Source organism: Centruroides vittatus, unplaced genomic scaffold (assembly GCF_030686945.1).
Source record: "Centruroides vittatus isolate TY-2023 unplaced genomic scaffold, ASM3068694v2 scaffold_435, whole genome shotgun sequence".
NCBI lineage: Eukaryota > Metazoa > Arthropoda > Arachnida > Scorpiones > Buthidae > Centruroides > Centruroides vittatus.
This window is the reverse complement of record NW_027122708.1, coordinates 5,834,019-5,850,358: the sequence shown is the minus strand read 5'-3', so window position 1 is coordinate 5,850,358 and position 16,340 is coordinate 5,834,019. Positions and strand designations below refer to the sequence as shown.

General features: G+C 31.0%; 2 protein-coding genes across 3 annotated transcripts in view; one reads left to right on the top strand and one right to left on the bottom strand.

Moving 5' to 3' along the window:
* The window catches only part of LOC136989036 (chaoptin-like), a 32,564-nt gene extending 19,734 nt beyond the window's left edge, over positions 1-12,830 (bottom strand). Inside the window, exon 1 of one of the 2 annotated variants that reach the window (XM_067287087.1) lies at positions 12,652-12,830. The gene's annotated coding sequence lies outside the window, so the exon portion shown is untranslated. The remainder of the gene's footprint in view (positions 1-12,651) is intronic. The other variant, XM_067287086.1, reaches the window with a different exon arrangement.
* LOC136989023 (telomerase protein component 1-like) overlaps positions 1-16,340 on the top strand; it is a 241,123-nt gene that overhangs the window by 72,451 nt on the left and 152,332 nt on the right. The window contains exon 17 of the mRNA XM_067287049.1: positions 11,539-11,688. Coding sequence (XP_067143150.1) covers positions 11,539-11,688 — 150 coding nt within the window. The remainder of the gene's footprint in view (positions 1-11,538; positions 11,689-16,340) is intronic.

Genomic DNA, 16,340 nt, shown 5'->3' with positions numbered 1-16,340 from the left:
ATGACAAACAATGACTATTTCGATAAAATAAGCGCTATAAAATACAAATTACTCAACGAAAGCTATGACATTAAGTGTATTCCCTACTGCAACTAACTCAGTATATGAATCTAAAATGATTGATGAACCCACTCGATATTTCTGGTGCTCTAATTGAACTCAGTTCTGTACATATGATAACCATGAAAAAATGTCTTAGTGCCCACAAGACGGAAAGAATTTATTCCTTCTCTTGATTTTTTTTTCTTATTTTTTGTTTTTACTTAACATTATTTATAACATGCATTAAGGTCGATGTACACGAACGAAAAATTAAACGTCGGTGACATGACAGTTATCGAAGACTGACTCAATCAATCGTCAACGAAGATTTTAGATCTAAATAGGATTACACACCTAAAAGGGTTGTCTTAATTTTTCCTCCGTGTGCCTGGGCTTTTTAGGATGAATTTTTTTTTTGTTTTGTTTTTCCTGAATTCTATTACAGTAGCTATTTATTAGTAGTACAATAGCTACTTGTTTGAAGATAATTCATTCAAGTTTCTTTCGTTTACACCAGTGGTTCTTAAGCGGTGTTCCGCGAACTTGTTGCAAGTATTCTGCAAAATTATGAAAACGGCATACTAGTTGAAACTATGATTATGCGAACTTTAGTGTAAATTTTCAGTTTACAATGCAGACAAGCAAAATATGCATTTTGCTTGTCTGCATTGTAAACTGCATTGCAGACAAAAAGCAACTGCAAAATATGCATTTTGCAGTTGCTTTTTGTCTGCGTTGAACTTTATCCTTGTTACTTTTGCAAAGACAAGAAACTCAGATATTATATCTAAGCAAATTTTTTGCATATAGAGAATCCCTAGTTTCAGAAACTTTACCGGCAACGTTAAAAACTACACTGGATCAAGTTGTAAATACGTTTAATTGCATCAAGCCAAGAACATTAAAAACGTCTTTTTTTTTAAAAAAAAAAAAAGCTCCAATATCTATGGAAGCTCAGTACGAAAATTTTTCTTTTGCACGCAGAAAATAATATGGTTATTCAAGGATAAAATAACATGCTCATTTTTAGAACTTAATGAATTGTTGGTCTTTTTCCAAAATTAAGGTACAAATGCTTTTATAAAATGCCTTAAAAATGATATTCGGTGTGATAAATGGCATATTTAGCCGATATTTTTAATTATTTGAATTGCGTTAATACAAGTATCCAAGGAAAAAATGAAAATATTCTTGAAATGCTGTCAGCATTTCAAGAAAAGTATCTCTGAAAAATCGCATTTCAGAAAAAAACAGGCCTATATAATATACGTTTCTTTGCTTAATAAAAATGTCAATGTATTTCCGTTATAACACTATTGGAAGAAAAGATCGCAAGTTACTTTCCTTTCTTAAATATAGAAAATTACGAAATCAATTTGACCCAATTAATATATCAAGTTGGGAATTTTCGTTACGAGAACAATTGGTTACCTTGTCAACGCATGTTATATTAAAAATGAAATTCTCTGAAATAACTCTGGAGAAAAATCCCAAATTCTTCAAATCTTATTTAGATTTGAAGAATTTGGAGAGAGCTGGTTATTTACCAGCTCTTTCCATTTGTGAGGTGGGATCTCACATATAGCAATATATAAATTCAAAAACGAGAAAGACTAATGTAGAAGAAGTGAGGGTAGCCATATTTCATATTAGACCTGATATTGACGAAATCTGCAAAAGCCGACAAGCTCAAGTATCGCATTATAATTGATTTAAAGAAGTTCCATTTTTATAAAAGATTTATTTTACAGTTTTTACAAATACAATTTTTTGAATGAATATTTTTTTACTTTTATGTATTTTATGTATTCACGCTTGTGCATATTTTTGTTGTTGTTTTATGATCTTAGTTATTGTGCTGTTCCGCAAATTTTTCTTACAATCTAAAATGTTTCGTGACTTCAAAAAGGTTAAAACCACTGGTTTACACCAGGGGTCACCAAACTACGGCCCGCGAGGTCAGTTCATCTGGCCCGCCGCCGCACTGTGCCACAAATGAGCTAAAATATAATTATTTATATGGAAATATCATAGATTGTAGATGAACTTACCACGTAGAAAAAATTAAAATAAGTTGTAAGTAAAAATGCCAAAATTGGTCTAATTTGATTTTTGCATCTGACAGTAATATCATTTTTAGGAAAATCAGTGAAATAAAAAATTCGGCAACTTTGGATATCAGCGCTTTTTGTGTAAGTACCTGCAATGAAGTTTCTAAGAAAAGCGATTACGAGCTTGCTGCAGCGATCGCGTTTGTGTATTGGTAAATAAATATGTTGGTTGTCTTTATTTTTTGTATTCATTGTGCTGTATTGAGAAAAATGGTTATACGGCCCGCGCTCGTCATTCTCTCAGTTATCTGGGGCGCTGTGAAAAAAGTTTGGTGACCCCTGGTTTACACGATCCTGGTTCCTATCGTGTAATTTAATTATATTTCGCAAAACTAACATATATTTAGTAGTAAAAAAAAAAAAAATTGAATGGCATATATATATATATATGCCATTCATTCTTTTAACAATTACGATTCTTTACTTTTAAGTTACAAAAATTTTATTTTAAATATAGATGAAAATTACAACTTAAACTGAACTATTTTTTCGATGTAGGCCTATTCGTAGTTTCTAGTAATTTATATTTTTTCCGTTTTTTCAATTTTGATAAATTTACTTTTTAATTTTTACATTTTTTTTGTTTTTTGTCCTCTCAACGGAAACGTGTGATCTCTTTTTATCTAAATATTTGGCTGTCAAATTGGAAGAATAGCAAGTTTCTCAGCAGTAGCTTGCGTTTTCCAAAACTCTCTAACTGGGATGGATTCATTTACTTAGTGGACACATTTGAAGTAGTGAGAGATTTAAACCTGTAATGAAAAGACGGAAATGTTGCCTATAAAAGAAATGTCGAACTTGGAAAAGCTTCTCTTTTAGCATAGATGCGTACGTTGAGTCAAAAATATGAGAAATCTGCATACTTGGCCGATTAAAATTTGGAACTCCATTTGAAACGGTATAGAATAACGTTGTCGAACACATGGGAATGATGCTTAGCGTGCTTTGTCCATAATTGCAAAAAATACTTCTTGTAAGAATTTCTTTGTAGAAAACAGGAGTATTTCTTTTTTATATTCTCGGCTTTTATATATAACAGAGGAAAAGTATGGCGATCAGGCAAAATATGCTCCCCCCCAGATTTTTACATTTTTCGACTTAGGTTACCTTGAAACGTCGTGAAATACAAAAAAATTCGGAGGTAATTTCTGTATATATAGATGTTAGTTTGTGTGTGGAGGGCACGATTTTGTTCACCCTGTTTGAAGCTTAATAATTCCTGTGCTTTTTGTCGAAAATTTCTGAAATTTTGCAGGGAGGTTTGTTTATTAGGGGATTGATGATATTAAATTTTGGTGGTTAAATGTCAAGGGGTGGGAAGAGGGTCGCGTGTATCTCCAGTAGGGTCAAACTTCAATGACGATTTTACTAGTTATTAGCATTTCCAATTTTTTTTATCCTCAAAATCCCTGTCCTCAAAAACGACCTTTTGCCGTTTTATAATAGTTATAAAAAGTTTTTTAATAAAATATGATATTTTTAACAGATGGTGCCACCAAAATTTTAACTGTTTCCGGGAAAGTTGAGCAACTCGTTGCTGGTTTATTTAGCCATGGAACCAATCCAACACATTATTTTTATTTTTTTCATATGTTTGATTTTCACTTTACAAGCTTCAAATCAGATTCTGACTGCAGTCTAGAAGCATGCTCGGCAATAAATTTCATATCTTCTAGAAGAAATTTGCCATTAAGTATCTTTTCTAATTCTTTCATCATAGTTGTTGCAGGAGTGATTTTACGTTTCATTTCTGTAAATTTCAAAGTATCTGGTATGGTAACTAATTGTCACCAAACTACAGCATGGGTGGAAAATAACTAGGCATCTAGCAATCTCTCTAATTTGTATATTTCTAGCGCAGAGATGATAAAAATTGCTTGACATGTTCAATACCTTATTAAATACAGATACCTACCTTAAAAGTCAATGGATACACCATCGCCATCTATCATCGAGACGTTTTCCTCAGATCGTGATGTAAGTTAAATGAATGGCCACTTCTTTATGCGTCCGTAACCGAACCATGGTCATTTTAGTTTCGAATGATAATTCTTGATTGTTTCTCGATGGATTGTGGCATGATGTATTGTACCTTTACCGTACGCCACTATCACTGCACAGCAACCAGTGATTTCCACATCTCATTGCGTGAAGCAATTTGCGCTCGCTCCTAAACCGACAAGCGGTTGGCTATTTTTTCCTCTGAGTGCAGCCTCTCTCTGTTATTGCCCACACCACTGATGCGGGAAGTATAAAATTCCATTGATTTATGTACATGTACTGTACATACAAATTTTATTATGATTGCATTATTATTACAAAATAATATAACGATTTCTCAATGCCTAGTTTTTTTTCTCCCACCTGTATGTATTCCACCAAGTCACTACATATTCCGGAGGAAACGATTCTTTTCCAAGGGACTGTTATTGAGAAGCTGGGATACAGTGCATTATTTTCTTGCTGTGGCAGTGTTTAAAGCTGCCTTCGCACACATGCTACAAACCTGTCGACCATAGTAAAATGAGCTTGCCAAACATTCCTCACTAATGCAACATTGTGCACATTGCACATTATATGAACACAGTTTGAAAATATTTTCAGTCCTTCAAATATTTTTTCAATATACTTTGGATTATCCGTGACAAATCCCGATACTTGCACGTTCGTGTAGATTGTGCAACTGTTGTATATACGACATCCAAACAAACATTCACTCGTTATTAAGTAGTATTGTAAATCTAAACAATTATTGTTGTCCTTTTGACAGCAGCATAAATACAATCTTGAAAGTCACTACTTTCATCTGTAACAAAACTCAAAAGTTAGACTAAAAGAAGCTTATAATGGAGGCTAACTTGTTTAATTTTCTCTAAAACTGGCAGATAAATGTGAAGATCCTAAAATCGCGCCGGGAATTCGATTGATTACAAGATTACTACATCGGGAAATTTCGGAAAGTCAATCGGAGCGAGAACGCGCATCGGGCTACAAACCTGACCGATGTAAAGCATTTCTTCTAAAACAAACACAACGCGGTAATAAACGACGAAGGGGATGTCGCGGTGCTCGTATACAAGAGTCGAGATGTAAACAATTAACAAAAAGGGGAGAAAGAAGAGAGACATATGGTCAAGGACACCTGTTAGACCATGTGAGCCCGGGACCGTCTCGAAAGAGGGTCGGCCACAGAACGTTTCGCTGATCGGTTCAGCCAGATGTCCGCGCGAGGGGGGCAAACAGTGTAAATTATGTGAGTAGCTGTCAACGTTCGGGCGCCGTCCCCGGCCAAACTTGGTTTTCGTCTTGCTTAGAAACAAGAGACTGACCAATCGAGAAAAGGAAAAAGGGACCCAAGACCAAGAGGGGAAGATTCGAGGGAAAATCGTATCGTATAAAAATCCCCGAATCAAGGTCGGAGGGGAGACGACGGAGCTTTCGACCAGGAAGTGAACGACGGGACTCCAAACAGCCACCTACTCTTTCACCGACGTCCGTCACCGACCCCTCGGACTCTTCTGCCCGACTGCCCCGGGGCTTCACCGACGACAGCACTCCCCGATCACCATCATCCGGAGCTCCTGCCGCAGACGATCTAGATCGCAACGCGTATTGTTCTTTGTAAGTTTGCTTTGATGTTAAAATAAATGGTTGTTGTAAGACACTCGTCATCTTTGCCTCTGCCGCCACCACCCACGTACGATCGGTCCCTGGGTTTTTCCTGACGCGCAATTAACTAATTGCCCCCATATGTCGGCAACTTACATAAATCCTGTCTCAACTTGTTTGCCAATGACAGCGCGCCACAGGGATATTCTTTGTTAAAAATTCTCGTAATTTAGAAAAGTCTAGTTTTTCCAAAGGGATGTGAACTAATGTAAAAGCGTCTACAACTCCTAGACAAAAAATTACGTAGGTAGATCCAAAAACAGGTTACAAGCAGCAGCATTTGGAAAGTAATTAATGTGGAGGGAATATTTTTTTCTCCAGAGTGGAGACAGATGGTACTAGTTGTCTTACAGCGGTTGTGCAGGTAGGTAGTGTAAGTTCGCTGACGCGTCAGTGATTGAAATAGCAAGACGTTTAGAAAAGTGGTCTCGCTTGGAGGTGCCAGCTGTGATTCGTTTCTTATGGGCATCTGACGCAAACGCCCTGGCGTGTTGAACGTTGAGTGATGTTGTCATCCTCCTGCATGACAATGCCAGGCCTCATACTGCTTGCAAAAGTTCAAATGGGGATTCTCCAAGCCACCTCCCATACAGCACAAATTTGGCACCCAATGACTATTTTCTTTTTCTGAAAATGAAGAAAAACTTATCCGGAACAAGGTTCTCTTCAGTGATGTGAAAACAGCTGCCGAGAACTGGCTCAATGGGCAGGGACGTCATTTCTACCAAGCCAGGTTATACAAGTTGGTCCTGCGTTCAGATAAATGGCTAAATAGATTTGATGATTGTGGAAAAGTGATTGGCAAGTATGCCTCTTAATAGACAGAAAATACAAAAGGGAATTATCAGTAAATAATTTTTTATTACCTTTGTAACCTTTTTCGGATCCACCCTTGTAGAATATATACCTAACTGAAAGTTTAGTGTACATTTTCTCATGAACAACACAGAGTACGAAACTTTTTTTGACCCTATATAAACAATGTCTGTGTATATTTATTATACCTATTAATCAGACAAATTAACTCAAACGTTTTTTTGTTACAAATGGAAATGAAATGACAAAAAAAAAGAAATAGAATAACAGTTTGACCATGACAAAAAAAAAAAAAAATTAGAATATTAGCGAAAACAGCCAAACAAACACCCATGAAAAACTATATTGTAATGCAAATTTCCATATTGCTGAGCAGAGCAGTATAACAGTACAACATGGAGCGTAAGCGCGACATCAGTGACAGAACTAAAGGTATTATCATAGCCTTGTACAAAGTAGGAAAACAACAATAAATTGCGAATTATGTAAAATGCTTGCAGCCAACAGTCTCTAGAGTACTGAAACAAAACAGTGTTCAACTTTTAACTAATAAACGCCAGAAATGTGGACGTAAACGATCAACGACTGAGAGAGATGTGAGAAACTTGAGGATTGTCGTGCAAAACCGCTTTAAGAGCGTTAAACACTTACACGCACAATGCAGAGCAACTGGAGTGAACGTTAGTAGATGCCAAAGGTTGCACGACTTGCACTTCAACTTCCGTGTTCCCAAGGCAAAGCCATCTCTAACGAAAAAGCAACGACAAGCGAGTGTCAGATGGTACAGAGAAAGGCTCATGTGGAACAAGACGACTGGAATAACGTTCTTTTCAGTCACGAATCCCTGTTTTGTCTCTCCTGTAGTGACCAAGGCCCACGTGTATGGAGAACAACCAGAGGCTGGAAAGGAAACCTGGAAAAGAACAACCAGAGGCTGGAAACCTTCGAAAAGGACTGTATGAAGAGATCCGTGAAGTTTGCATCGTCTGTCATGATCTGGGGATGCATGAGTGCTAACGGCGTAGGACAACTGTGCATTCTTCGGGAACGTGTCAATGCACAGACATATCTAGACATCTTAGAGACATTTATGATACCATCGACAGAGGATTTAATTGAGAAAACATTTCTATTTCAAGAAGATGGAGCATCCTCTCATACAGCGAAGTCAACGATACGTTGGTTACAAGAACGACAGATTGCAATCGTGCGTTGGCCAAGCAATTCCTCAGACTTAAATCCATTGAAGTTTTGTGGGGAGTCACGAAATGACGACTTAATGAACGGTGATCAACTTTTAAAGCGGAACTAGTGACGTACATTCGACACATTTGGAACTGCATCACCAGAAACGAATGCGAAGCATTAATCCCCACTAGGGTCTCTCATTTCCCGGTCTTTTGCTTGTCCCAGGATTCCAGGATAAAACTGATTGTCCTGGGATCCCGGAAATCCCAGGACAAAATTAATTATTTTTAAGATATACAAAATATCATGAAATCAAATGATATAATTATTATTCGTTTTCTAAAGTAATTTAATACGTTCTGTAACCTCCAAAATCATATTAATTATGCTATGTAAGATATATATTAAAAATTACCTTTGAATTACATAGAAATTTTCACAAATAGAAAAAATTTAAAGTTTGCTGGAAACTGCATACAACAACAACAACAAAATGCTTTGAATTGAGTTAAAAATTTTTAAAAAATGAACTTCGATCAAACTTCTAACTTAAAAAGTAATTTTCGTTTTTAAATAAAACAAAAATTTACAATATTTTGTATTATAAGATTTTGAAAACCAAAGATGGTCAATACTCCGATCATTCAATCTAATTTTTATTTTAGTAATGAAAAGTCTTGCTACCGAGAATGCCTTTTCCGATTCAATTGATGTGATTGGAATCGTGTTTAATGCATTTAAGAGAAGACAAATATGTGTTTTTCACTTGTATCCTGAAAGATTTCTAGTTCGTTTTCGAGATTGTAGTACTTTTTTCTTCTTTAGTATTCTTGATTTGTCTACCTCGGCTGCTTTAATAGAAACATCAAGCTTATAGCCCAATAATTCGGCAGTTCGTTTGACTTTAATAATCAGGTTTATGAAGAAAAACTTCATACTTGCAGACTTCGTACTCGTTTGTATCCTTGTCCAATTTGCGCAACTTGGCGTTACGCAGTTATTGAAGCTACCGGGCATGGTTAAAAATTAAGACAGCATAAGCACAATTATTCCAGATATTACTGGTAAAGAATTTTGAGAGTCCTGCCATAAATAAGCTACGTATTGATTATTGACCATTTGTGACATGCCATAACAATTGAAAAATTAGAAAAATCTAATAAGTAGGTTTAAAATTAATAAATACAAATGTATTCTGACAGTTTGAGTTAATTATACTTTCTATTTGCAAAATTTCCTCAACCTTAATATAAAATAAGAAAAAAGTGAATTTTTAAGAAATTTGCGGAATTTCCCGGGTTAAAAAAAATAACCGGGATCCTGGGATCACGTTTGAGAAATCCTAATCCGCACCATGCCCGACAGATTGCGAGCACTGATTATGGCAAAAGGCGACGCAACAAAATAAGTTTATTTTATTGTACAGGTATACCTCGAGTTACGTCGTTCTCGATTATACGTCGTTTGTGAAAAAAGTACATGGAAAAATAAAAATCAAGTTTAAGTCATTTTATTCGACTTTACGTCCGTCCGCCACAAATATTGAAGTAGTAATATCACTAGAAAAGCGTTAAAAGCAAATAAGATCATATTAAAATATGTACATTTACAGTAAATGTTAATATAATAATCATAAATCCTAGAGAACGAAACATGAAAACATCTGTGTTTGTGTTGTCGTCTTGTTTAGCGGTCTTTAAGTGCTCATTATTGGCATTTTCCACCGTAGTTCGACTTACTACATAAGTAAATTCGACTTACGTCGCGTCTCCAGGAACCAATTACCGACGTAAGGTGAGGTATACCTGTATTTCCTATATTTAAACCCACATTTAGCTAATATTCTAATTTTTTTTTTGTCATGGTCAAACTGTTGTTCTATTTTTTACTTTTTTTGTCATTTCATTTCCATTTGTAACAAAAAACGTTTGAGTTAATTTGTCTGATTAATGGGTATAATAAATATACATAGACATTGTTTATATAGGGTCAAAAAAAGTTTCGTACTCTGTGTTGTTCATGAGAAAATGTGCTCTAAACTTTCAGTTAGGTGAATATTCTAATTTTTTGTCTAGGAGTTGTATTAGCTCCAAGTGGCTTTTGCGGATTTAAAACTTGTGTACCAAGTTTGAACTCAAATTCTACTTTTTCTCCTTTTTACCAAATAAAAAAACCTCTCATTTTTTTCTTCTATTCTTCGCGGTTTCTCAGACTTTAAATGTTTTTGTAACTAGCTTTCCTGATGTGATTAACAACAACATTGCATGTAAAGCAGAACATGTTCCCATTATTAGCGTGGAAATTTTTTTACTTTATTCTAAGTAGTAATATTTTTTGCTTCGTGCTTCTTAGATGTTATGCGATACGAGCACTAACTAAAAATGTTATTAACTAAGACTACTGTCCGTTATTATTAATTTTAAATTGTTTTGTTCTAGCTTCCTTTCATATACACAAAATGGTTAAAACCAACAAACAATATTTATTCAATGAAACGGAATGCGTAATACTTCCCTTTCTTCCCTGGTGATGAGAAATTTTCCTCGGTTTTATTTATAATTTTTATAGTTTTGCTCAGATTCCAATCGAATTCGATTGATCGTTTTATAGCGCCGTAGTGTTACGACGGATATTTTAAATGTAAACGTACAAAATGTAGATTGGACCTTTTCGAATCCGTGTAAATAAAAATCCAGTCGAAAAAGATGATAATTCTAAAATTCGCACTATTTCTTGCAAAATGATAAATTCTCAAAATTCATGTTTCATTAGAAATTTCACGCCAAGTCACGATTACCGCGACTTACACATATCCCAAGAAAGAAATTAAAATCAAAATAGACATTTCGATTTCAAGTGGGACCAGAAACTTTTTAATCTGAGATTAGTTAATATTTAGCATAGTTTTCGAAGTAAAGTTAAATATTATTGGTGAATATATAAGTGTAACCATAAATGCTTAAATTTTTATACTTAATAATGTTAAATACATATTTTTATACTTTTATGTAAATACCATCGGCCAATGTTTTATTTTAATTATTAAGTATGTTACAAAAGAAATTTGGAAATCGTTTAATTGGATTTTTTTGGAAGTAAACAAAATAAAATTACAAAAGTACAAATATTTACTACAGTAAAACTGTTCAAAACAGAAACCTGCCACACCGGAAAATATATTGGATACCGTGTGAGTCTGGTTTACACAGGTCTTACTGTAATTAAACATGAAACTTAAATAAATCATTTCTAATTTTAAAATTATATTCTTATTAATAAGTTGAATAAGTTTAAGCATTTTTATGCTTAAAGATTAAAATTAAAGAAAAACTACAAACATTTGAATTCTACTAAATTTAAAAATCAGTAGTATATGGTGATTTTTTCCCCTATGATTTTATTTATATTAATCAACTTTTTTGTTACACTAAATAATTTCAGGATTTGAAAAGGATGATGATTTCAATTTTTATTACAAATTTTTATCTTTTATTTTGCAAATGTCAAGTTCTTATCTAAAATTGAAGTTTCTCTCTCAAGTTATTGAATTTTCTTATTATTCTTTGTCTTATATGAGAATATCTCATGTAAATATATTATATTGATAAAAGGGAAAAAAATTAACAATAGCAAAATATATAACATTTATTTTGATTATATTAAATAATTTTAAATTTATAATACAAATAAATATATTATTATATTTTTGTAGATTTATTGCAGAAAGAGGAAATGGGAGCCAGTTAAATTATGTAGAAAATATTGATAAAAAATATTCTTTGAAGTCAATGCCTAAGCCTCGTCCTTCAACAAAAGATGAAAGTAATGTAGATTATCTCGCATCAAATTTGCAAATACAAAAGTAAGCTACTTTATAATTACCTCAATATATTTCCTATCATTGCTTATGTTATCTATATATTACAGAATATAATTAAGTAATTATATTTGAGGCAAATATAAATATCCACATTTATTGCTCATACTATTTTCATTTGCATTATTTTAAAGTGTTGTCATATCTCTTTATAATTAAATTTATAGTATTTAAAAACAGTAAAATAAATTTAAATTATAAATACATCATTCATTTAATTTATTAAGGATATATTATTTTTTAATTTTATTTATATATCATTTATATACATTTAAGATAAATATTTTAATGGATATACAGTATAAATATCTTAATATAAAGATTATCTTTATTAAGATTTGCATGGTAATAATCTTAATATAAAGATATTTATACTATAAATCGATTAAAACTTGCATTTTCTATACATTTTTTATATGTAACTTAAATACCCCATTAGATTTTTATTATGAAAGCAGCGATAAAAATAAAATAGGCTTAATAAATTGTTAATTATCATCATTTTTAAATAAACAAGACTGGTCAAGCCTATCTGATAGTAGATATAAAATATTAAGTAAATAAAACATTGCTATTATTTTCTTTTCATTTGTTTTAAGTACTACTAATTTTTTTTCCAGTTTTTATAATTATAAAAGTCCAAAATATCATAATTTTAAATTATTATTATCTAAAATTTTACTAAAGAATTTTATGTTCACTAATAATATATCATATAAAATAGAACTTTAAAATTTATTTGAATTCATAATTCTATTGGAATTAAATATACATAAATCTAATTCCGTAAGATTTAACTGTATGGTAAAATAAATTAGTCGGTTCATTCCAACAGTTGTATGATTAATACTTTGCATTCATTTCCCTTTATAATACAATTCGTTTTAATTAAAACGGATGAAGATAAATTATTTAAACGATGATAAGAGTTATAATGCGGGATATAACTTATTGAATGCATCCTTACCTGTTTATTAATCTTGTTAATAAGAGGATATATTTTCGCTGATCCACATTACTCGTCCTGTTACAAGGACAAAATAAGAGGAATGACTTCCTACTTATTTCATTCTTGATTAATACGACCTCATACTGGATGACGACCGGATATCGAGCAATTGGCTGGACATCGGTTGACTCTGTGAAATCTGGGATTTAAAGTTAATCGAGGTATCAATTGAACCGGTGATAAAACAATTAATAATAGTTTCTTAAACATGAAAACTGCAGCCGACTTCGAATCTATTAATTTAGTTTGAATTAAAACTTGAAATTTTCAGATTTCATTTTTATTCGAATAAAAATTAAAAAACAATTAAGGACTCTATTATTCAAAGTTAACTAAAGGAATCATAATTAAGATAGTGTGTAACGATAGTTTTCATCACTTAATTCTTTGAATTCTTACATTTGAAATTTAAATGTTAAGCATTATCTAAATTATCTTCTCATTTATTTATATAGTAGTTTATAGGTTTAAATGTATAATATATCTTTTTAAAAATATAATTGATTAACACTTAAATGAATTATTTCAACATAAATTGTAAGTTAAATTTTATTTGTTAGAAACACATTTTGGTACTACCACGACAAAAACTGAATATTTTCGTAGAGATCAGATGATGCCTTGTTCTCAGTTACACATTTCCATGTGGTTGATTCATATGTTTAAACTATTAACTTCATTCAATAAACGTGAGAACTCAATATTAATTTCAAAATTGTAGGCGTGGAATATAAGCGGAAATTCTATTTTATATTTAGGTCTTGCGGTTTTAATTTCTGATTACTTTATAAATTTAATAAACTAATAAAAGGTCTAATTATTAGTTAAGATTTTAATATAAATTGACTAACAAATGTATAATAATGTTTATTGATAAAATACTTTATTCGTCTTCGTGTAAATTATGAAAATTTAGTAGACCTGAAAGTTCAATTTAAGTAATTTAAATGGACATTAAGACACAAACCAAATGTTTTATCTTTTCTTCTTCTTTTAGAATTTCTTGGATAAGTAAATATTCTATCGAATAGAAAAATCTAGAAAATAACGCATATTTATTCATTATACAGTAATTATAAAATAAAATTACTGGATTATAGAAGTTAATATTTCCATAAATATCCATTCAAGAAATTAGATTTACTTCATTAACAAATCATAAAGAAAATTCATTGTAGATGAGATGAAAATGTAGATAATTTTCTAGTTTATTTTTTAATAATTAGGATATAGGTGTATTAAAGTAGTGTACATAATAACTAAATTAATGTGTTAGCAGAATTCATCTTTCAAATGAGAAATTCAAATAAAATTTAAAAAGTATTTCGTAATTACAATTAGTCAATTTAACAAACAAAAATCAGAAAATTTTTATACCTTTTACTTCAAAATTTATGATCGTAGTTTTAAATTCATTTCAAACTTGTGTGTGTAAGTAAAGAATAATTGAAAATGTTTCTTTCTAATGAATGTTATAGAATTTTGAATTATATATCTTTATAAATGAATTCCTTATAGATAATCTGCAAATTATGATATAAGTAATTAAACATTTTTAATGGTTTGTTGACTAATAAGAGGAAGTAAACTTGACTAAATGAACATCTGTTTCCGTCACTTTCAGTTCGTAAAGTGTAAATTGATAGCTTATAAGCCTACTACTTCAGTCAATTATTATTATTATTTTTTAAAAATAAATGCCATTTATTCTTTTTACATTGCATAACTGTTTTCATTTATATTTATTTTTACTATATTTTTAAAAGCATAATTCTTAATATGACTTCATACATTCATTTAACTCGTTTTGTCATTTCCACGGTTAATTTTCATTTCTTAATTAAAATATATATTTACAAATTATAGATTCCAATTAAATAATATACACGTTTTCGTAGAAACTACACGACATTTATATAAATAAAAAGAAACGTTTCTCAATGATTGTTAAAAATAAATATATAGAATGTTAAAACAATTCGATAAAATGTATTAGATTTTGCGTACTTAGTAGTATTGCTTTGATACTTTATAAATGTTGTGATAGATCTGTTGTATTTTTAGAATATATTCGCCGCGCTTGTTAAATTTATAGATTACTTCTTAGAAGTAAATTGCTGTTAAAAAGTAATTTGTTTTAGAAGATTATTACTAAGAAAGATGAAGTTTTATTATCAGCCAAATTGATTAAAACCTGAAAAATCCGTAAATTAAGGCCGAATTAATAAACAAAATGAGTTCACCGAAGTCTTTGTACCCTAGTTCAAACGGTTGATAAAAAAAAAACTTAAGCCTATTTAAACTCTTTGATACCCGTTTACATTCAATGACCGGAAAGGATTGTTAAAAGAAATTGCCAGTAAGTTCAGTGCCATTTTTTTATTCAAAGGGTTATAAATAATAATTTAATATAACTAAATATTAACGAAATATTTCACTACTACCGCTTTTAATTTTTTTGAAATATAATAATATATTTAAGTATTATTTAAGTAAGTATTACATCCTAACTGTAAAATATAATAATATTTTACAGTTACGATATAAAATGATATAATTCCAAAATATTTTGTTACTGTTTTATAAGCTAGGAAAACCTGTTGTGTGTTCACGGATGTAATTTAAAAATTTTCTGTAAGTGAATTAATGATATAATAATTAAAACCAATTTAACTAATGATGTAATAGGCTAACTGTAGAACAGCTATTTTAGCTATTTTAGTATCAAAAAATGAAAAAAACTTTCTAGAAATTACAAAAAAATTAAAATTTATTAATAAATACGCGTAAAATAAAAAATTAAAATTTAATATTTACTGTTTAATATAGGCTATTATAAATTACGTAAATAAAATTACAAAGTATAATAACAGTTATTTCTAAATTCAATCCTTTAAAATGATGCCATTTATTGATTAGAATATATTTTATACATTTATAAAGGCTATTCCCCCTTACTAAACATTTATAACAATTTTTCTATAATTTTTTTCCTAATTTTATTGTTTAAAAGTTTTTCCCTTTCCTTTTTTTCATAAATAAAAACGATTTACGATTGCACATCATGGTTTTCCAATAGAATTTTAATTTTTTAGCGTACAATTTTCGTCGTCGTCGTTTTTCGATCGTCGTCAATGTCATCTGTTACTTCTTGGAATAATTAGAAATTTGAGATGTAAATTAATATTGTTTCTAACCACGTAACTAGACGACATACTGTATATCATTCGTTCGAGTAGAAGCGAAACATTTTTTTTTTTTTTTTTTTTTTTTGCTACAATTAATCTTTCCTAAGTTTTAACAAATCTATGATGATTTTTTTTTATCGATCTCATAAATTATGACATAGTTAATGCCTTTGACAAATTACACAAGTAATTACTTGTAGAAACATTAATAATTAATCTAAATAATTACAAAATTGTAATTAACTTTTTAACGTTGAGAAATAAATCACTTTTTTAACAGCCTGATACAAGTACTGTACATACTGTGTATAAGAGTGGATCAATAAAGAACCATCCGGGGCAATCAGCCATGCTATTGCTTTTGGCTGGATATTTATTGATCCACCCTTAGTGTATACAGGGTATATCCCTTCTTGTACGCGATCTCTCATAATGCGATT